The following is a 21470-nucleotide window of genomic DNA, read 5'->3' as shown; positions in this document are numbered from 1 at the left end:
TGGAGACGGAAATGGCAACCCACTCCAGAGTTCTTGCTTTGGGAAATCCCACAAACAGAGGAGCTTGGTGAGCTATAGTCCATGGGGTGGCTAAGAGTCGGACAGCACTGAGTGACTGAGCCCGCTAAGCAGGACAGACAGGTGTTCTGTGAGCTCCTCTCCCTCCACTCTTCTGTCCAAAGGTAAGGTGTTCTTTCTGCCTAAAATCCCGTTTTATCCCCCTTGTCCGCCAGGTGTTTTTTTTTTTTTTTAATTTCTGGTCTACCTTAGTTCCCCAACCAGGGATAGAACTCATGCCCCTTGCATTGCAAGCACAGAGTCTTAAGCCCTGGACCATCAGGGAAGTCTGGAGGAATTCCTCCTTAAAGCCCCAGGCTAAATGTCATCTATTTATGGGACTTAAAACAGCATTTGACACCACCCTTAGGCAAGATCCGGGTAACTTGGTACTTTCATTCACTCTGGAAATGGGAATGCTTTTTTTTTTTTGAGTGTTTACTGTGTGCAGGGGACTGTGCTAGGTTGAAGAATCCGGACCCTATATGACCTTGGATTTCCTGGTCTCCCAAGGCGCTGCTCCCAGCACCAGCCGTTCATCAGCCCGTTGTCCTTGCCAGGGGAGCGGAGGTTCCCTCCAGCTCCTCTCCCAGAGCATTTCCTTTCCCACAGACAACAACTCACATTTGTAGGGCAGCTTCGTGATGTGCCAAACACCCTGCAAAGTTCTGTTCTCTTCCGAAAGGGGCCACTGCTGGTGTGCCAGGCAGACCAAGTCCCAGGATAAAACTGCTACGTCTTTTCCTGAATTTTAATTTCAGAGATTTGGGAGGGGGAGTTCATTAGCATAACCTAAGTCAGTTAAAACCTTTTCACATTAAATCAATTGTGGATATACTTCCGGGTAGAGTGCTCAATTAACCCGCATTGTTCTTAATTTACTATTTGAAGAGATAATACATGTCCTGAAGCAAAATTCAAAAGGTATCAAAGAGTTGAGAATGAAAAGTTACCCCTCTGTTCTCCAACCAACTGGCTTCATTCCCAGGAAGCAACCACCATTCCCATATTCTTGGGAATTCTCCAAGAAATCATCTCTACACAGTACAAGAAAGTATGTATGTGGGTTGTTATTTGTTATTTAGTATAAGGAGCATAAAATACGCATTGCCCCTGCAGCTTTCTTTTTTTCAGATAACACTACATCTTGGAGACTTTTTCATAAATATTCATAATGAGTTATTTCATTCTTTCAACAGCTGCACAATTTTTCATTATGTGGATGTGCCAAAATTTGTTAACTAGCCCTGTGATGGTTATTTCCAATACTTTCCTATTACAAGAAACATTCCAAAAAATATAATCCTGAATATTCTTCATTTGTACATGTGTTAATATATCTGTAGGGCAGATTCCTGGAAGTAGGTCACGGGGCAGAGTGCATGGTCCACATGCTCTCTGAAGACTGCTCCCAGTCTACACTTCATCAGAGTATCTGTTTCTGATCCCTTAAGCAAGGCACAACAGACAATATGCTTTCAACCTTTCTGACTGGCCAGTCTGACTGGTGACACTTGTATCCTGTTAGAGTTTTCATTTTTTTTTTTTTAAATTATGCAGAAGGAGGAGTAGCCTTTTATTTTCTGAATGTGCAAAACCCACTTGTATTTCTTATTCTGGGAGCTATTTCTTCATATCATCTGCCCATGTTTCTCCTGGATTGTTGGCTTTTCTTAATTGACATTTAAGATTTCTTTAAATATTAAAGAAAGGTCCCTTTTGTAAAGTGAATTGTAAATATTTTCCTCCAGTATAGTTGTCTTTTGATTAGTATGCTTCCCTTACCCCTCCCCCCACCTAATTTGCTTTATACATATGTATATAGTAGCTAAATTTTCCTTTGCTTTTTTAAAAGCAATATTTATTATTGTTTTGGATGCAATGCATCACTTGTGGAATCTTAGTTTCCAGGCCAGGGACTGATCCCAGGCCACCAAAATGAGAGCACCAAGTCCTAACCACTGGACCATCAGGGAATTCCCTTCCCATTTTGTTTCTATTATTTTTTAAATCTTTTAAAAATAATCTTTGCCAAGTCACTTGGTATGTGGGATTCTATAATAGTTCCTCTACCACCGATTGAGCCTGTACCCCCTGCATTGGCAGCACAGAGTCTAAATCACTGGACCACCAAGGAAGTCCCAATCTGCCTTTGCTTTCATTGCTCTTGGGTTTTATGTCATACTTACAAAGGCTTCTCCCCTATCTGAGCTGATTTTTTATAATATTCTCTCATTAGTTCTTTTCACAAAAAATTTATTGAGTTCTGACTCTGTTCCAAGCCCTGCTTTAGGGGCTGGAGTTTTGGTGCTGAACAAGGCAAACCATGAGTACTGGTTCTGAGCTCTTTTGCTAAGGTCTTTGGCACTTTTCCTAACTACTTACATGATTTCATTTTTTTGCATTTAAATCTTTCTTCCATTGGGAATTTAACCTGGTATAAACTGTGAGGGATCTACTTTTTTCTCCCCAACTGGCAACCCAGTCAATCTTGACATCACTGACTAAATAATTTATCTTATCTTTACTAATTTGAGATGTCAGTTATCATATGCTAAATTCCCCTAGCTCACACATTTTTATGCTAAAAAGACCTCAAATAAATGTTCTGCTTTCAGCTTCACCAACAGACCCCTCAAGCTGTCTGTTTTCTCTTTTCTAACTTATTTATTTATTTTATTTTTTGACATCATGGTGCAGCATGTGCGATCTTAGTACCCCCACCAGGGATTGAATCTGCGTCCTTAAAGTGGAAGCACCAAGTCTTAACCACTGAACCACCAGGGAAGTCCTAGTCTCTTTTTTGCCTGTAGGAGCACTTGGTGGGAAGCCTGAGTACCAGCAATATCTTTTCATCCTCTCTGAAAGTGAAAGTGTTAGTCACTCAGTTGTTTCTGGCTCTTTGTGACCCAATGGACTGTAGCCTGCCAGGGCCCTCTGTCCATGGGATTTCCCAGGCAAGAATACTGGAGTGAGTAGCCATCCCCTCCTTCTCCAGGGGATCTTCCTGACCCAGGGATCGAAACCGGGTCTCTTGCATTGTGTGTGTGTGTGAGTGGGTGGGGGGGGGGGGGGTATGTGGTGCAGAATTCTTTACTATCTGAACCACCAGGGAAGCCTTTTCATCTTCTTTACTCTTTTTAAAGATTTTTTTTTTTCCTTTGCTGGGTCTTTCTTGCTGCCCAGGGCTTTCTCTAGTTGTGCTGAGTGGGGATTACTCTTCTTTGCGGTACGAGGGCTTCTCATTACGGTGACTTCTCTTGTTGCGGAACACGGGTTCTAGGTGCACAGGCTCAGCAGTTGTGGGGGATGGACTTAGCTGCTCCACAGCATGTGGAATCTTCCTGGACTGGGGATCGAACCCATGTCCCTAGCATTGGCAGGCGGATTATAAACAACTGGGCCATCAGGGAAGTCCCATCCTCTTTACTCTTTGTAGTAGTAACCTCCAAGATAGAGCGTGCATCTCCATTTTCCAAGCAAGGAAATTAGACCTAGAGAAGTTAGAAAAGTGTCCCAGGAGGCTGGACTTTACTGTTTTACCTGCCCCACACTTCCTTTCTTCTGGGGATGCCCCTCCCCCTGTTACCATCCATCTGCCTCTGGAGTGAATGCCTGCCTGTTAGCCAAGATGAGAAGCCCAGGGCCTGCTCCACACAAGCTCTGCCAATCAGTCTTCCTTTGTAAATTTGAGATGGAAACCCAGAGGCTCCAGACTCTGTAGGTTATAAAGGTGAGAATCTGTCCAGGGCCCCATTTCTTGCCCAGTGGACTAAAGGAACAGAATCTGCAGAGGGAGTGTGTGAACCAGGAGCTAGAAAGGGTTAAGGGGGCAAGAAAAGGCAGGCTCCCAAGTGTTCAAATCCACGTACTCTCTGCCTGGGCCGCAGCTGTACTCCTATTTCTGTGTTCCTTGAGACCTTCGTATATCCTTATTTTATTTTTTAAAGATTTTTTTATATGAACCATTTTCAAAGTCTTCATTGAACGTTTTACAATATTGTTTCTGTTTTTATGGTTTGTTTGACGAGAGGTATGCGATCTTAGCTTCCCAACCTAGGACCGAACCCACACCCCTTTCCAACTCCCCCTGAGTTTCAAGGTGAAGGCTTAATCACCGGACTGTGAGGGAAGTCCAGAGACCTTCCTATACCTTTAGATACTATAAATATAATAAATTCTCCTTAAGCCACTTTGACTTGGGTTTCGGTCACCTGTGATCAAAGGGATCCTTGAATGTGGCTGAAATGAGCCCAGTTCTAGAATGGCTTGTTTCTAACACCTTCTCTCGGGTACATCACAAAAGGGGGCCAGGATCCTGTTTTGACTCTGAACTGAGTCTCAAAGGGCAAATGAGTGAGTGATTATGGCCAGCATAGGGGCTCCAGAGACCAGTGCCCTCTGCCATTCCCCCTGCAAACCTATCTGTAATCAGATTAGGGGGTTGTGACCATGCAAACACAAAGCCTTCTTCTCATTCCATCTAATTAAGTCATGATTTAGTAAAATGAGACCTTCCTACCTTTCCCTGGGCCCCTGTATGAGAGTGTAGACCAGGAACTCCTGCCAGAATGCAGCCAGCGTCTTCCCCTCTCTTCTGGGCTCCCCTTCCCAGGGTATTGTTGCCTGTTTCAGGAATTACAGCTGCCCCCCCCCCCCCACCCCCGCCAGGTTGGAAATCTGGAAGCCAGCTTCTCCTCAATGCCTCATGCCCTTGACCCTTCTTTTCCATTCTCACTGCCAATTCCAAGTGCTACTGCCTCGGGCCCAAATTGTTGTAACAGAGTCCTAACATTATTGTCCTTGTGCCTTTGCGTGGCCTGAAATGCCCCGTCTCACATGTACGCTAAAGTCCAAGTTCAAATACCACCTTCCCCATGGGGCCTCTCTGACCCCTAGGATTTAGCCGCTCCCTGTGACATGGACCTGCACCCTAAGACATTAAGGAAAAAATTATCCAGGGACCAGCTTAATTATCCAGGTAAGCACAACCCCAGAGGCTTAACTTGTCTGAACCTCTATTTCTGTATATATTCGATAGAATCAACAGCAGGACTTTGACGAGAATCCAAACTATTAAATAGAAATGACCATCTCGGGACTTGCACCTAGAAGAGAACCCATTCCCGTTCTCTTTGCTGTCTTTCCCGTTTTTTCACCAGACTGCTAACTCCTTGAAACCTGGAACCTTGTGTTACTAGGTGCCTGGCAGAGAGCATGGCATAAAGCAGGAGTTCAAAGCATGCTGAGTGAATAAACACAATGGAAGATTGAAGGAAAAAATCCTTCCCATTCTTGACTCTCTGTTCAACCCCATGTGCACACTTGCCAAATTAATAGCCCTTCTTACAGTCCTTCAGTTTGGCTCTCAACACACGTGTCTCTTCTTGTTCAAAAAAAATCACCTATGGGTCTCCAGTACCGGTCTCCAGTACACATAGGTTCAAATTTCTCCCTTTAGATTACGGATCCCTCATGATCTGGCCCTAAATACTGTTTTTTGGTGTTATTTCCCATTATTCACTGCTGCAGGTTTTTGTGTTTTTTTTGTCACGAGTCATGTGGGATCTTAGTTTCCTGACCAGGGTCTGAACCTGCCCCCACTGCATGGGAATCACGGTATCTTAACCATTGGATCACCAGAGAAGTCCCTGCTACAGTCCTCTCAGTGTCACTGTTCTGGGAGGTCTGTTCATTGCCAGCCAGTTCCAAAAAGTCCTTTCCTTTCTTATCCCTGGCTCAGCACCTTCATTCATACTTGGTTTCCTTCCTAAAAGAATTTCCTTCTCTCTGGCTAACCACCTCCTATCCATCTGTAGCAAAGAAAGCTAGTTGCTTCCTAATATCCCTAAAGAGACTGAGAAAAGTTCCCCAATAATTCCACCAGTTAATATTTGGCCATATTTTCCTTCAAGCTTTATTTCCAGTCATTTAAAAAATATTTTAAAAAGTATTCATTGGAAAGCAGCTTCTATAATGACCACACTTATTTCTATTTATATAAGCAAAAAGAAGCAAATAAAAATCACCATAAATCCTACTGTCTAAGCCAATTATTTAAACTTTTGGTCACATGTACCCTTTAGGCACATATTAATATTTTAAATGATTCTATTTTTTCACAAAGTTGAGATATTGTGGTCTGTCTAGTTTCTATTCTATTCTGTTTGTGTTAGCATTGTTTCAAAAAAACATTTTTCATGTCATTAAGAAAGCTTGGTAAAGATAATTAAAAAAAAAAATAGAAGCACAATATCCCATTGTTTGAGAAAACCATTTTTTACTTAGTTTTTCCATTGCTCCACATTTAGGGTTTCCTTTTTCCAAGTTTTCTTTAAACAATGCTGTGATGAATATTTTTGTGCATACATGTTTGACCTTGTTTCACAATAGCTCCTGAGAATTATTATAGTAACTACATTTCTTGAGTGGTTACCTTTTCCATGCATTAACTGCACCATTACTGCACTGAATCCTGGTAACAATGCTATCAATATACAAAGCAGATATTACCATTCCCATTTCACGGGTGACGGAACTGAAGCACAAAGCATAGCATACTCAATGTTCTCAAAACTGTGATAGTGGGCCCCAGATTTAACCCAGGCAGTGAGACTCCCAAGCCCAAGCTCTCAAGCATGATTTTCTTAAGGCTCATGATACCTTTACCAAACGACTTTCCAGAAAGGTTGTTTCAATAAGAATGTCCATCACTCATTTCTTCTTCTTTCAAATGCTTGGTAGGCATTTGCATTTCAGTTGCTCTGAGCCATCTCTTCATGGAGTTTGCCCACCTATCAGTGAAGGTTACTATGGACCACTAATTAGCCCAGCTGATCTTCCCAGCAGCAAAGAGGTGATATTTCCCTCAGAATCTGGCCACATTCACCCCACTCTGATGTGAGAGTGACCTGAACGAACACAAATGCTGTAAAATAATGCTTTTGTACTGGGAGACACAGAGCCTTCTGGGCCTGTTGTTCTGTGCGCAGTCTAGAGGAGACTTCATCTAGAAGCTGGCACCATATGTAATTTGCATGTTCAGGAGTTATAATTACATGAGAAGTGCTTTCTTTGCACATGTGTGCATGCTCGGTCGCCTCAGTCATGTCCAACTGTTTGCGACCCAATGGACTGTAGCCCATCAGGCTCCTCTGTCCACGGGATTCTCCAGGCAAGAATAACAGAGTGGGTTGCCATCGCTGTCCTCCAGGGGATCTTCCCCACCAAGGGATTGTCTCCTGCATCTCCTGCATTGCAGGTGGATTCTTTACCCGTGAGCCACTGGGGAAGCCCCTTCTTTGTACATGACATGCTTATTCCATGCATAATCAGTATAATTTTTAAAAAAACAGGTTAATTTCAAACAAAATAAAATCAAGTTTGCTATAATTCAAGTATCAAAGTAATACAAAGAAAATTCATTGATTTTTTTAAAATGCCAATATCATAAAAATTCTGCAACTGTAGGTAGCAAAATGGGCATAAACAATCTCCTTTTGGAAGACTGAGGACACCTCGGGGAAGCATCTGAAATGTATTTTCTTAACACAGTCATCTCAAAGCAAATTTTCAGACTTTTTGGTCTGCTGGATTATTTTTTTAAAAGGGTCAGTGATTACTTGTATTAATAGGTTCCTTTTCTTTTTTAATTGACTCCCATATATGTCAATCAAAACACTTTGTGCATGCAATTACAGTTTTCAGAATGGGTGCTTGGAAGGGGCAACATGAAAGTAAATGAAAAAAAAAAAAAAAAACCTTGGCAAACCAGAAAGAATTAGACTTCAAGTTCTAGTTTTTTGTGCTTACAATCTACGAGGAATTTGCAGAATTTTCTCTTCCTGAACTGAACTTCTCCTTCCTTCCTTCCTTTATTTCCCAGGTCAGCTTAAATCCTGGCTCTTACCTGAGGCCTCCCCTCAAATAAAAACTACTTCTTCACAATATGGTAACATGTATAGACAGTCCAGTCAGATTGCTCATTTGATCACTTAACCAGAGTCCATCTTACAATTTTACTTCAATGTGTCCTGAGCTTTTGGTTTTCACTACTTCCAGTGTCAAGGGCACAAGGGTTAAAAGCTATACTTCTTTTTATCCCTTTTGTAGCAGGACGGTGCTGTGCACATAGAGCTGATTAGAGACTTGCTCTTGACACCCGGATCCCTTCCTCCGGGGAAGGAAGCTTGTTTTAGTGCCATTATAGTTGACCTTCAGTAAGAATATGAAATTAAATATGCAGACAGCACGCCCCCTAGAAAACATGCTCACCAGCAGAGGGCGTAAGAATATGCATGGGTCTTGGAGTAAAATTTGCATCCTGGCCCAGCCTCTTTTTTTTTTTTTTTTTCATTTATTTTTATTAGTTGGAGGCTAATTACTTTACAATATTGTAGTGGCTTTTGTCATACATTGACATGAATCAGCCATGGATTTACATGTATTCCCCATCCCCATCTTCCCTCCCACCTCCCTCTCCACCCAGTTCCTCTGGGCTCTTTAAGAGCTACTGACCTTGGGCTAATCGTTTAATTTTTTTGAGCCTCATTTGCAAACTATTGATGATAACCCCTCTCCCCCCATTGCAGCATGGTCATAAGCATATGAATTAGAAATATTCTGTGGCTAGCAATAGTAAAGTAAGTAAGTGTTAGTTGCCCAGTCATGTCCAACTCCTTGCGACCCCATGAACTGTAGCCCACCAGGCTCCTCTCTCCCTGGGATTCTCCACGCAAGAATACTGGAGTGGGTAACCATTCCATTTTCCAGGGGTCCTCCTGACCCAGGGATTGAACCCCAGTCTCTCACATTGCAGGCAGATTCTTAACCATCTGAGCCACCAGGGAAGCCCAGCACACAGTAGGTGAACAATAAATTGTATCTCTCCTGATCGCCATAAGATCACAGAACCAGTTAATTCTTGTTTGATGTCTACTAAATAATTGATATTAGATTGCATATTTAACCCTTAAAAAAGCCTAAATGGGCAAATAAATGAATATTGGTGAAAAAATTTAATACCCAATGCTGGCAAGAGTGAGGAAGCAGGTTGTAGCAATTTTTCTGGATAGAAAGCCTTAAAACATGATCTGGCCCTTGCCCCAGCATCTATTTATCCTAAGAAAATAATACTGGATAAGTAGCAAGATTTAGAAAAATAGAGGATGTCGTCATCAATCTTTATAACAGCAAAAGGGAAACAACCTAAATATTCAATGTAGGGCATAGGCTTAATAATTATAGTTTCTCCATCAAATTGAACACTGTGCAGTTACTAAAATGATGCTATATTAAAAAAATAAATAAAGTGATGCTATAGAAAAATATTCTAAAAAGGAGGATAATTGAAACACATCAAGAAAAGATCACAAGACACAAACAGCCGGCTTTAACTTGTTTAATAAACACAGGACAGAAACCAAAATTGTAGTGGTTATTTCCATATGAGATGAGATTGTTAATGACACTTTTCCCCCCCTACTTTTCTTTGCTTATCTTATTCTGTAAATGTTCTGCAATTAATATATATCACTTTTGTGATTAAAAAAGTTTTTCTTTTATATGTGCAGTGGAGGTGGTTTTTTTAAACATTGCTTGCCAGCACAACCAGAACAGTGGTCAAGTAAATTAAGTTAGTTGTAATAGAGTAACTTGGGAGTTTCAAGAAGTTAAACAGAGTAATTAAAATCCTAATGAAATTACACAGAGCTGGTCATTTAGCTGCAATAAGGCTGCTCTAGACTCTTGGTTCCACTTTTTCAAAAGGCCAAAAAATGGCATAAAATTAAAAATGAACAATTGTTCATGTAAAGGGCCATGTGCCAAGTTTGGCCTAAGCCACTGTAACCCGAACTCCTCCTCCTCCCATATCTTCTCTCCAGGCTGGCTGCATGTCTCTGGAAGGGTGTATTTGCTCTGCATTACTCAATTTACTCTCCTGAACTTGAAATGGAGTGGAATTTCAATGTAGAGTTACCCATTAGCTTCTAGGCTAAATTTAAACCTTTAATTAAATTAATCACTTGATCTTAAACACATTGCTTCTCCCTCAGGAAAGTGTAGAGAGGTTTCTTAGATGTCAGAGAACTCAAGTCAGTGTGACAACTGTTCCTACTGCCTTTGATAAGTCACCCAAACCTGGGAAATCTGCAGGCATTTTCAGATGGTTCACGGTAAAGCCCCCTCACTCCAGAGCAGAAAGTTGTTGGCGGTGGGGCTGGGGTACAACATACTGCGACCCCTCCCAGATCCGTCGTTGCAGCTCTGGAAGGGTCATTGCATCCTTGAACAGGTACTTATTTAATAGAAGACACTGGAAGCTCTAAACGTCTGTTTGGGGTTCTTGTGCACCTCGGGGTGTGTATTTATAACAGGAGCTGCGTCCTCCGCCTGCAAATGAATGAGACTCAAACTCAACGGTCAGTGACCTCTTGCTGGTGGGACTGTCCACATAAAGGGGTGTGGCCCTACTCGTGTAACTATTAATAAGGACTTATTTCTCGGGGCCCAACAAGGGCAGCGCGGGATCCAGTTAACAAGTTCGCGGGCCAAATCGCTTCAATTCCAGTGACTCGTCCCGCAGACCCACAACCCTCCCGGGACCACATCCTCACGCGTGACTCGGGGCTCTGCTCGCTCCCCGCAATTCCCAGTCCAAGCGCGACGGGGAAGCGTGCTCGCCTCCCGCACTTGGGCGCGCGCCCCGGCAGGGAGCCACCAACTCTCCCCGCAGTCAGCTCGGACTACCTGGACCGTCTGGCAGATCCCCGCCCCGCCACCCGCTCGGTTTTCCCTTCCTCCTCCTCTTCCTCCTCCGCTGGCCCCCCGCCTCCCGCCGCCTGCCTGCGCGGCTGCCGCCTGCGGCTTTGTTTTCCTCCCAGGTTTCACCCCCCACACGTGATACTGTGTTTTTTTTTTTTTTTTTTTTTTTTGCACAGAGCGTTTCGCAGAGCGAGCGCGGGGCGCGCGCACCTATAAATACCGACCCGGGGGCCGGGGAGCCGGAGATCGCGGGGTCTCGGAGGACCCAGCACCGATCCCGCAGGCGGGCGGGCAGACGGCCAGCGAGCCAGCCAGCAGCCGCGCGCGTGGGCCGGGGCGGCGGCGCCCCCCGCCCGAGCACCGAGGGGCGAGCATGGCCCGCCCGCTGGGGGGCCGGGCCGCCGCGCACGCCGCCCGCGCCCCGCGCCCTGCCCAGCCCGGGTCACCGGCGCTCGCGCCCGCCGCTTAGCACTCGGGCGCCGCTCGCTTCTCCGGGGGCATCGCGGAAATCTCGCCGCAGACGGACACAATGGCGGCGACTGCCGCCACCACGGCCGCCACCGCCGGCACGGCCGTCCGCAGCAGCAGCACCAGCAGCGCCGGCACCGACGCCGCGGGCACCGGCAGATTGCAGCCGCCGCCGCAGCCCCGGCCCGCGGCCGCAGCGCCGGCCCAGCCGCCGCCCGACCCCCCCAGGAAGCCGCGCATGGACCCGCGGCGCCGCCAGGCTGCCCTCTCCTTCCTCACCAACATCTCGCTGGACGGCCGGCCGCCGCTGCAGGACGAGGAGTGGGCCGGCGGCGAGGACAGCAGCGCGGCCAAGCCCAGCAGCGGCTGCGGCGCGAGGACTCGGCTCAGCCTGCTCGCCGCCGCCGAGCGGAGCGGCTGCGGCGCGCTCTCCGCGGCGGGCGCGGCGGCGGCGGCGTTGGCGGCTGGATCGGGCCCCTGCCTCCCGCCGCCTTCGCCGCTACCGCCGCTCGTCCCCGGCGGCCACGCGACCGTGCTCGGCCCTGGGGCTGCCCGGGGGTTCGCGAGCCCCCTGGGCGCCGGCCGGGCGTCGGGGGAGCAGTGGCAGCCGCTCCGGCCCGCGCCTTTCGCCGCCGGCGTTCAGCCGCAGCCGCCAGACGGGCCCGGGGACGCCGGGCCGGAGGAGCTGGAGGAGGACGATGCCTTTACCGGAGTGCACGTGCCGGCGGCCGCCTTCCTGAGCTGCGGGACCCCCGGGGGCGGGAGCGGCAGTCGGGGCCGCCTCAACTCGTTCACTCAGGGAATCCTGCCCATCGCCTTCTCCAGGCAGACCTCGCAGAACTACTGTTCGCTGGAGCAGGCGGGCCCGGGGAGCGGCTCCAGCGCCTTCGAGCAGCTGCAGAGGTCCCGGTGAGTAGCCAGGACGCGACGCGCGCCTCTCCTAACCCCGCCCGGCCGGCGCTCTGCTGCGGGACACCGGGCGCTCCCACTTCCCGCGCCCTGCCGGATCCCTGGGCTTCTGGCGCGAATTCCAAACCGCCAGGGCACGCGGAAGAAGGAAGGTCTCTGAGGAGCGTGTGTGTGTGTTCACACGTGTGTGCACAAGCCCGGCACTCACCGAGAAGAAGCACCGTGCTCATCCAAGTGGGGTTGGAGTTAGAGGTTGCGGGAGCCCACCAAAAAAAGTGGCGTCAAAACCTCTCATTGCAAGGAAGAGAGCACGAGCTTTCAGAAACCCGGGCCGGACCCGGAGAAGCGCTCTCCTCGCGCCCGGCAAGACTAGGCGGGACGTAGAGTCCAGCAGTGGGTCCGGCAGCCGGCGGAGCGGCGCGTGTGAGCCTTAACTTGTCGCAGACACGCCGCCGCAAATGCCTTCTGAGAAGTTCTGTTTGCGCTCCAAGTATTCCAGTGTCCCAGGAGCACTTGGCATTTTCCTTTTGCTTTCCTAAGAAAAGGAAAGCCCTTCTTATGTGCCCTTGAAGGCCTTGAGGGTGGGAGACAGAGAGGAAGTAGGGCTTGAGGATTCTTTTTTCCATCCCAACGTGAATTCCCTGAAATGAGTGAAAAGTTTTTCATCTTTCAAAAGGTTGTGTTTGGTAGCTTAAGTCATCTCCAGGTCTCAAGCATCTTAGCAAAACCATGAAATGCTGGACACTCGCCCATTCAGGAAATGGCTAGAGCTTGTTCCAGGCACCCTGGGCAGTTCTGTCTGCATCAGGCGGGTGGGATGGGGGTAGAACAGGAGTGAGCAACCGGGAGGAAGTGCAGGCCTGATTCCTGGGAGGGAACGTCCAGAATAGTTAGTTAGGAAGGCCTCCTATGGCTCAGTTATGTCAGCTCCCTGGGGCCTCAGTTTCCCCTTCTGGGATGGGAGCTTGCCAGGCTGTTGCAGGCCTGGAGATGAGGAAGGAGAACCGTTTCTGTTACAGCCTCTCTCCTGTGATGCTTCTCTGAACACTTAGGCTTTTTCTGGTCTATTAAGAAGGTGGTCTGTTGGAAAACTTAACTTCCTCTCCCAATGGACAGATGGTGATGAATGGACCAGGCTCCTTCAGAATTTTGTCCAGAGTCTCTTTCCTCCCAAGTGTTGAAATCAGGACCCTGTTTGGTGTGCAGCATCCTAGTTGAGTGCACACGTCTGCGAACAGGGGTGTGTACCTGTCAGACAGCCTTGTGATTTCCCCGGGTGATTAGTGATGCTGGGCACAGGTGACCATCTGGGCCTGAGTTTCTTGTCAGGGCTCACGTCTCCCCATAGCATAGCAGGCCAGTGGGCGGGAGGGGAGGGGGATCCCTTCCTTTCTGGACGAGTGGCTCAGACTCAGCAGTTTCCCAGCGTCTTGACATCATGCACTGGCTCCTAATGACTCTGTAGTTTGAGCCTGAGCCCAGCTTGTCCAGTGGGTCAGGGCAGGAGTGGTAATAAACATAGGTGTTATTCTAAGCCATGTGCCAGACTAGCCTGTGTCTCATGCTTGACAGATGTGTTCCCCTGCTCGAAACAGCTGGAGATCAAATGACCTCACACTTCGTCTCTAAGAATCTCCTTTAGACAATCTTGTGTGTTAATATTTCTGATCCTCCAAATAGCCCGATTTAACCGCTGATCCTATAAAGATGAACCCCATGGATGTTTTATTGATCCCCTCCCCCAACACACACTTTAAGATGAGTGAGTCAGTGTGATGCTTCCTTACTTGACAGTCGCATTCATCTTATGACTTTGGAATTATCCGTATCTGGCAACTTGACAGGCTTTTTAAAAAATTACAGCTGTCAACAGAAACCGTGTCAAATGTAATGTGCAGAGAGGAAATAAATCAGTGAGATTGAGATTGAAGAAAGGCCTTGAAGAGCGAGCATGGCCACTTCTCATGGCCAGAAACTTGGAATCTCCTAGGACACTTTGTTTCCTACACTGCACTGCTTATAGGAGTTTTGTCAGAAATGTGTTGTTTTTCTGATTGCTAGAGAGAACTTTCACATGCTTAGATGAATTGTGATGTGGAGTATAGACTCATTTGAATCAGACCCAGGGCCAACTTGAAGAACTCGGGGCAGTTTAAAGAATGTCATTTACTTTCCTGGTGTGCCTCACTTTAAGAAACAGTGCTTGCCTGGGTGGTTCCATATACTATTTCACGGATGTTCTCCTGGGGTGTCATTTTTAAATCATATATTTTCCTTGGATTTGTTTCTTAAAGAATTCCAAACAACCTTGCTGCTCAAAAGTGAGTTCTTGGACCTTCACAAACCCTCAGGTCCCATTCTGGATTACTTGAGCACAAATTTGCATTTTAACAAGATCCCCAGATGATTCATATACAAGTGAAAATTTGGGAAAAGCTGCCATAGTTCATCTGAGATCTGCCTCTTTTTTTCCCCATGAACTTGGAATTTCACACATTCGGTTTGTTATGGGTATATAAAAATCAGACTCTCCTGATCCGAAATCTTATTTTTTTTGTTACTTTCATCTGGACACTTGTAAAACTAATCACATTTATGACTTGTATTTCCAAATCTTGAAATATGGCAGGAAAATGTGTGTGCCCAGACCTCGGCACAGATGTGTTGATGGATTGATGACACCGATCTCTGTACTCTGGGCTGGAGAGTTGATATTTATCACAGTGAATTCTCACAGCCTCCCTATGTGTAGATTCTTTCTCAGACCCAGTGTTGGCCAAGAGAGGACCCCACATCTTTGAGATCCAAACCTGACATCTCTCTTTCTTTTTTCTTGTTTTTTTTTTTTTAATATATATTTATTTGCCTGCACTGGGTCCCAGCTATGGCATGCAGGACCCTCGATCTTTGTTGCAGCATGCAGAATCCTTTTAATTCCAGCATGTGGAATCTGTAGTTGTGGCATGTGAACTCTTAGCTGCGGCAGGCGGGATCTAGTTCCCTGACCAGGGATTGAACCAGGCCTCCTGCTTTGGGAGTGCAGAGTCTCAGCCACTGGACCACCAGGGAAGTCCTGAATTTGATGCCTTTCCTCTGCCCCTGCACGGATCACTGTGCTGATCCGTGGAGATTCTCCCAAGGAGAATTTGGGAGCTATGGACCCTACCAGATGTTTGTCCAGGACACACAGCAGGCCAGGGGTGCTTCTGTGATTCTGTACACCCTCTCCGAGTCATCCTCCCCACATTTAGCCTTGCTGTTCGGGGTCCCCAGCTTTACTGCTCCTTGCCAGTCTCCACTGAAGTGCGTAGAGAACCCCAGGACCACAGGCCGCATGGATGGGGCTCCAGGGATGGGAAGCCAGTGCGCTGGGGTTTATGCTGGGTTTGCTCTGTGGCTAGGTGTCAGAAGGGGGAAGCCAGAAAAATGCCTTCTAGCTTGACACCCTGTTGTGTTCTCTGCCCAAGGAAGGCGTTAATAGGTGAAAGGGAGTGTGTTTCAAGGCTTTCTTTCACTTTAAAAGTTTCCCCTTAGGTAGACGCTGGCAGCAGTCCTGGGTTCTTCCACTTCCTGGTGCTGCTGAATTGCAGAATGGGGCCCAGGTGAACACGTGTGCACCATGGGGCCTGATGAAGGGGTGCATGGGAACCAGGGTATTCACTTCAAACAAGGTGGGGGTTTTGCTTCTTAGAGCACCTCTGTTAGCAGTTGCCTTGTGGAGACTCCGGTCTTAGATGGAAAGAACCCGTGGTGCAGAAGAGCCCCAAGCCTTGGATTCCAATCCCCCCACTTCGTCACCTCCCTGCATTATGACTTTGTGACACTGTTTTAGCTATAAGCCACTGACCTTTCTGGATTTTAGCAATAAGCGAACCCGAGTTATTGTTGAGCCATCTTTCCAGCAATGTGCATTGTGGATGCCAAGGGTAGAGCCCCGGGCTGGTCCAGGCCTTGGTCAGGATGCTCCCTTGTGCCTCCTCCCAGGGCCTGAAACAAGAGCCCAAGGTTCACCTGCCGTCCTCTTCCTTACACTCAGCAGGTTGTCAGGTTGTGAGTGAATTCGGAAGGGGGAGTGCTTTGGAAGCCTGCCCACTGCTGACAAGTGCTCAGGGAGGCAGCAAGTTCAAGTGTGATCCTTTGTCCTCCAGGGAGGGTGGGAAAGCCACAGCCTGGCTATGCACCATGTCCCCATAGCCACCCTGGGGAGCCCCACCTGCCTGGACGTTTTTCCCCGGGAAGGAGAGTTATTAGGTAGGGATAGGGCGAAGGGCAGGTGGCCTTTGAACACACTGGGAAGGAGCGGTAGGTGAGGCTGGATGAGGTGACAGCGTGTCGATCAGGAATGCCACGCCGGTACCCTGCCCCCCTGGGCTCAGAGCCAGTGCCTGCCCTGGCTGGTAACCCCGGGCAGGTGGCTTCACCTCCCCGCCTCAGTTTTCTTCTGGGATAAAAGCGCTGGGACAGTGGAGTGGTGTGCTTTTCCAGGCTAGCGCCCTGTGACCTGCCTCGGAGGCCGGGCATAATGCCTGGGGCCAAGTGGTAACTGAACCTCAGCGTCAGATGAAGAGGTGGAGCTAAGTTAAGTTTATCCCGGTGGCTCCGGTTGGCAGGACGTGTGCTAATGGATGCAGGAATGGGTTCCCCTGGAGGCAGGGAGGGTCAGCTGTGCTCCTCTGGCTGCAGAGGTGTCACAGCTGGCCTGCCCGCTCCATCCAGGCTGGAAGCCACAGCCACTGAGGCGGTCCAGCCCCGCCTCGACGAGCCCCGTCACGGAAGTGATCCGTGGTCCCCTCCTCTGGGGAAGATGGACCAAAAGGCCATCATGTTTACACAGTGCTTTAGTAGATGTTGATTTCAGGTCCCGACCATGTGGAGGAGCAGGAATTCAGGGTCACAGAGTGAACAGAGGGTGACCCTAGGAGCTGTGTTTTATGTCATGGAGGAAATTCTAGTTTGGGGACCTAATGCCTTGTATGATTTATTCAACAAACATGAACATGATGAATATCAAGTAAGAGGTACCAGTTTTGGGAGCTACAGACATGAACATGGTCCTTGTCTATTGGGAGGCACACATCAACAGAATGGTTTTTCCAGTGATGAGAGCTTGGTTAGAGTTGAGCCTGTTGTCTGAGCCCCACCAGGGCAGAGGCACTTAATGTGCCCACCGTGGGCCCTGGCTCAATGCCTTGATGCAGTATTTATATTTAACTACCATGTCCCAGGTGTGGTTCTAAGGGAACAACGCATAAGCCGGTTCACATTTATAACAGCTCATACACAGCATCACCCCTATTCTGAAGCACAGAGACGTTAAGTTACTGACCCAGGATCCCTCAGCCTGCTACGATGTGTCCGAACGCACTTGTCTCTGCTCTGCTGTGGTTTGAGTCAGGCTCCTAAATGCTTGTTCGACTGACCTCAGCTGGACGGGGGTGAACGTGGCCTCCGTGACCTCCGTGACCTCTAAGAGCGGTGCTGGCCCTGCGGTTTCCTCTGTCCGTGTCTAGGGGATCCAGTCCTGCCCGGTGCCTGCCTGCTCCCCACCACGCCCCCGGTTCTCGGCCACACCCGAATTCCCGTCACCTTCATTACCTGTTTAGTCCACCTGCCTTCCGTGGTTCACAGGGAGGTAGAGGAGAATCAGAAGCCTGGCGCCCCCAGGAATTGGGTGTATAGCGGTAGTTCTCCCACTTCCTTAGTGCTGAGGTTCTCACCCGTCAAATGGGAATGATAATAATACCACCTCCCTCCTGGGTGTGTTTCCTTTTTTGGACCCTGAGTGTCTTCTCAGCATCACCCCTTCCCCCCAGTCCAGGGGTCGGCACACTCAAGCCCAGGGGCTGTTTATAAATAAGATTTTCTGGGAAATACCCCCTCCTGTTCGTCTCTCTGCTGTCTCGGGCAGCCCTTGTGCTACAGGCAGAGTAGAGTAGTTGTGGCAGAGACCACACGGCCCTCAGAGCCTAAACTGTTTGTTCCCTGACTCCTTACAGGGCTCTGTCCCCCGAGATGAGGGCTGCTCCCCTATCCTTGTCTCCTGGAAGTGCCTGTCTTCTGTTTGGACCTGCCATCCCTTCTTCCCAGCTGGCAGAGGGACCTTTCTGAGGCCCACATCGGATCCTGGCAGTCTTAAACTCCTTTTCTTCCATGTGTGGCCAGCACGCTCCTGCTCCCCTGCACGCCTGTCTTCTGCGCTGGCTTCACAAAGGGCACCCAGGTTCTGGCACCCACCGACCTCTCCATGGGATGCTTCCCCACCAGACACCCCTTCTTCCATTTCAGACCCATCACCCCGCAGAGACCCCAGGTATGGCACTGAGCACGCCCTCCTAGGGATGACTTTCTTCCTTCTCTGTGGGTCTGAGTGCACCTGTCCCCAACTCTTTGGTGGTTAGGGGACTTGCTGGTGACAGGCCTGGGAGTGTCCCCCCCCCCCCCCCCCCCCCCGCCAACTTGCTAGGTCTTTTATTTTTAACCAGAATTCACTCTTAACATTCTATTTGGTAAATTAGCCACTCTACCACCTCCTCCCTCAGTCCTGCAGCTCCAAATCTCTCTCCTTGAATGTCTCTCCTCTCCCCCTGCATCATCCACCCATCCACCAACCCCACCCCACCCACAGTGGCTTCTCCCTGCTCTGCAGGGAGGGGAAGCAGCACCTTCCTGCGTGCAGTGGGCTTCATATGCATTCGTTGTTTAGTCCCTAAGCTGTGTCCGACTCTCTGCGACCCCATGAATTGTAGCCCACCGGGCTCCTCTGTCCATGGGATTTCCCAGGCAAGAATACCGGAGTGGATTGCCATTTCTTCCTTCGGGGATCTTCCCGATCCAGGAATTGAACCCGAGTCCCCTGTATTGGCAGGTGGGTTCTTTACCACTGAGCCACCAGGGAAGCCCCTCATATGCATTCTTTTGTTTTATTTGTGTGGCAATTCTAAGACATAGTGCTTATACCCGTTTTAGAGCTGTGGACAATGAGGCTTGGAGGGCTTAAGGAAGCTTGCCAGAGGCCTGATAGCTGGAATCTAGAGTTAGAATTTGAGCCCTGGTCTGTCTGGTTTCTGATCTGGGTTTCTGCCAGAGCTGAGAATATACTGGACTGACTCCGTAGGGACAGGACGACCAAGGAATCTGAGCTGATTGGTAACTGAAATCAGTCATAGTGGGAGCATTTACACCACAGGAATCAGCCAGTGGTTATTACAAGCCAGGGTTTTGCTTTTTCCCTTTGAGAGAGCTGGTTTGTCAGCCCGTGTGCCAGGCCCTCACCATATGTCTCTTGGCTCCATTCACCCCTGGGGGGCTGTGCAAAATGTGGTCATCAGAGGAAGAGTGAAAAACCAAACATTTTTATCAGAATCTGTTATTTGACATGATTCTGTGAATTTCTCAAAGGGTCACCACCACCACCATTTTATACCTCAAAAAAAAATCTAACAACCCCCCACCTCAAGTTTCAACCTGCGTGCAATTTAAAAACTAAACTTTCAGACACTAAGTCTCGAACAGATTGCTTAGTATTATCTGTAGGAATCATAAAGTCATTACCTGTTACTCTCCTTTACAAACTGTGTGATGCATTTTTATTTTTGTTAGGTTTTTAAAAGTCTCTAAGATAATACAATCAACCAAGGTTTCCTGTTTTTTTTTCCCCTTTTTGTTTGTGTTAGCAGTTTGGATAATTGCACACTAGTTTATGTTTAATGGGATTATTATTAATGTGGTGTGGAGTTTATTGCTGAACATTTGGTCACAAAGACAAAAGCTTATAAAACAGAGCTTTTGAATACTAGATGTTTAGGACTTGGAATATTGTAATAATGTGTGTGTGTGTGAAAGGATAAAATCTTATCCCCAATTTAAAGGGTAGGAATGTACTTAAATCTAAGTTTCAGTCCGTTCAGTCACTCAGTTGTGTCTGACTCTTTGCGACCCCATGAATCGCAGCACACCAGGCCTCCCTGTCCATCACAAACTCCTGAACTTTACTCAAACTCATGTCCATCGAGTTGGTGATGCCATCCAGCCATCTCATCCTCTGTCGTCCCCTTCTCCTCCTGCCCTCAATCCTTCCCAGCATCAGGGTCTTTTCCAATGAGTCAACTCTTCGCATCACGTGGCCAAAGTATTGGAGTTTCAGCTTCAGCATCAGTCCTTCCAATGAACACCCAGGACTGATCTCCTTTAGGATGGACTGGCTGGATCTCCTTGCAGTCCAAGGGACTCTCAAGAGTCTTCTCCAACACCACAGTTCAAAAGCATCAATTTTTCAGCGCTCAGCTTTCTTCACAGTCCAACTCTCACATCCATACATGACCACTGGAAAAACCATAGCCTTGACTAGATGGACCTTTGTTGGCAAATCTAAGTTTAACCCATGACAAATAGACAGCAAGCCATTCAGGAAGAGACTAACAAAATATTCGAGAATGCCAAAGATTTGTGTGTCTAGCACACTGATTTTTATTTTTAAAGCGTTTTACTCATTGACCCAATGATTTATTAAGCAAAGTGTCTACTTTGATCATCTTAGGAAGGGGATAGGGGGTTGTAAGAGACGGGAGAACAGCCAAAGTCTAATGTTTTGCTTAAGGACTGAAATTGGCATGTTGGCATGGGGAGTGGGGATGGGCAAAATAGGTGAAAGAATTAAGAGTTGCACGTATCCATGTTTTTAAATGCCGAACCACTAGGTTGTACCCCTGAAACTAATGTAATAGTGTATGTCAACTAGATTTCAATCAAAAATAATTTTAAAAATTGGGATGTTAGGAGATAAATGGTTGATCTGATTTGGAAAAGTGGTTCTTGATGAAGTTTTTTATGTTTTATTGAATTGAATAAAGTTTGCTATTAAAGAGGGAGTTGTGAGGAAGGAAGATGAGATTACAAATTACAAAGGTGATTGTGTAAGCCCTTGAGGATTCAGTTTATCCACCACAAGACAAACTTCTGATTATTAAGTTCTGCTTACTTGTTTGGGGCTTTACAATTTACAAAGCACTTTCGTATATACTAAATCGTTTTCAGAAAGCCAATGTGGTAGCTGTTTTATAGACTAGAAAGTTGAGACCACAAAGAAGAAAGTGGTCATGTCCATGGTCACGTACCCCATACATGGCAGAGCTGGAATTTTGGAAACCTGGGTTTTCTGGTTCCAAGCCAAGAGTTTTAAAAATAAACCACAAACTCTAATGTAGTTGTTTCACTTAAGAAAAACAAAGAACTCTATTAAATGCTGTAGAATTTTATTCTCCTTCCTGCCTGCA

General features: G+C 47.6%; 1 protein-coding gene across 1 annotated transcript in view; it reads left to right on the top strand.

Annotated features, from left to right (window-relative positions):
- Positions 1-11350: 11350 nt before the first annotated feature.
- The window catches only part of CABLES1 (Cdk5 and Abl enzyme substrate 1), a 99844-nt gene continuing 89724 nt past the window's right edge, over positions 11351-21470 (top strand). Inside the window, exon 1 of the mRNA XM_061130913.1 lies at positions 11351-12198. Within this exon, the coding sequence (XP_060986896.1) occupies positions 11351-12198 (848 nt within the window). The remainder of the gene's footprint in view (positions 12199-21470) is intronic.

This window comes from Dama dama, chromosome 27 (assembly GCF_033118175.1).
Source record: "Dama dama isolate Ldn47 chromosome 27, ASM3311817v1, whole genome shotgun sequence".
Lineage (NCBI taxonomy): Eukaryota > Metazoa > Chordata > Mammalia > Artiodactyla > Cervidae > Dama > Dama dama.
Note: the sequence above shows the minus strand (reverse complement) of the source record. Positions and strands in the feature narration are given on the sequence as shown.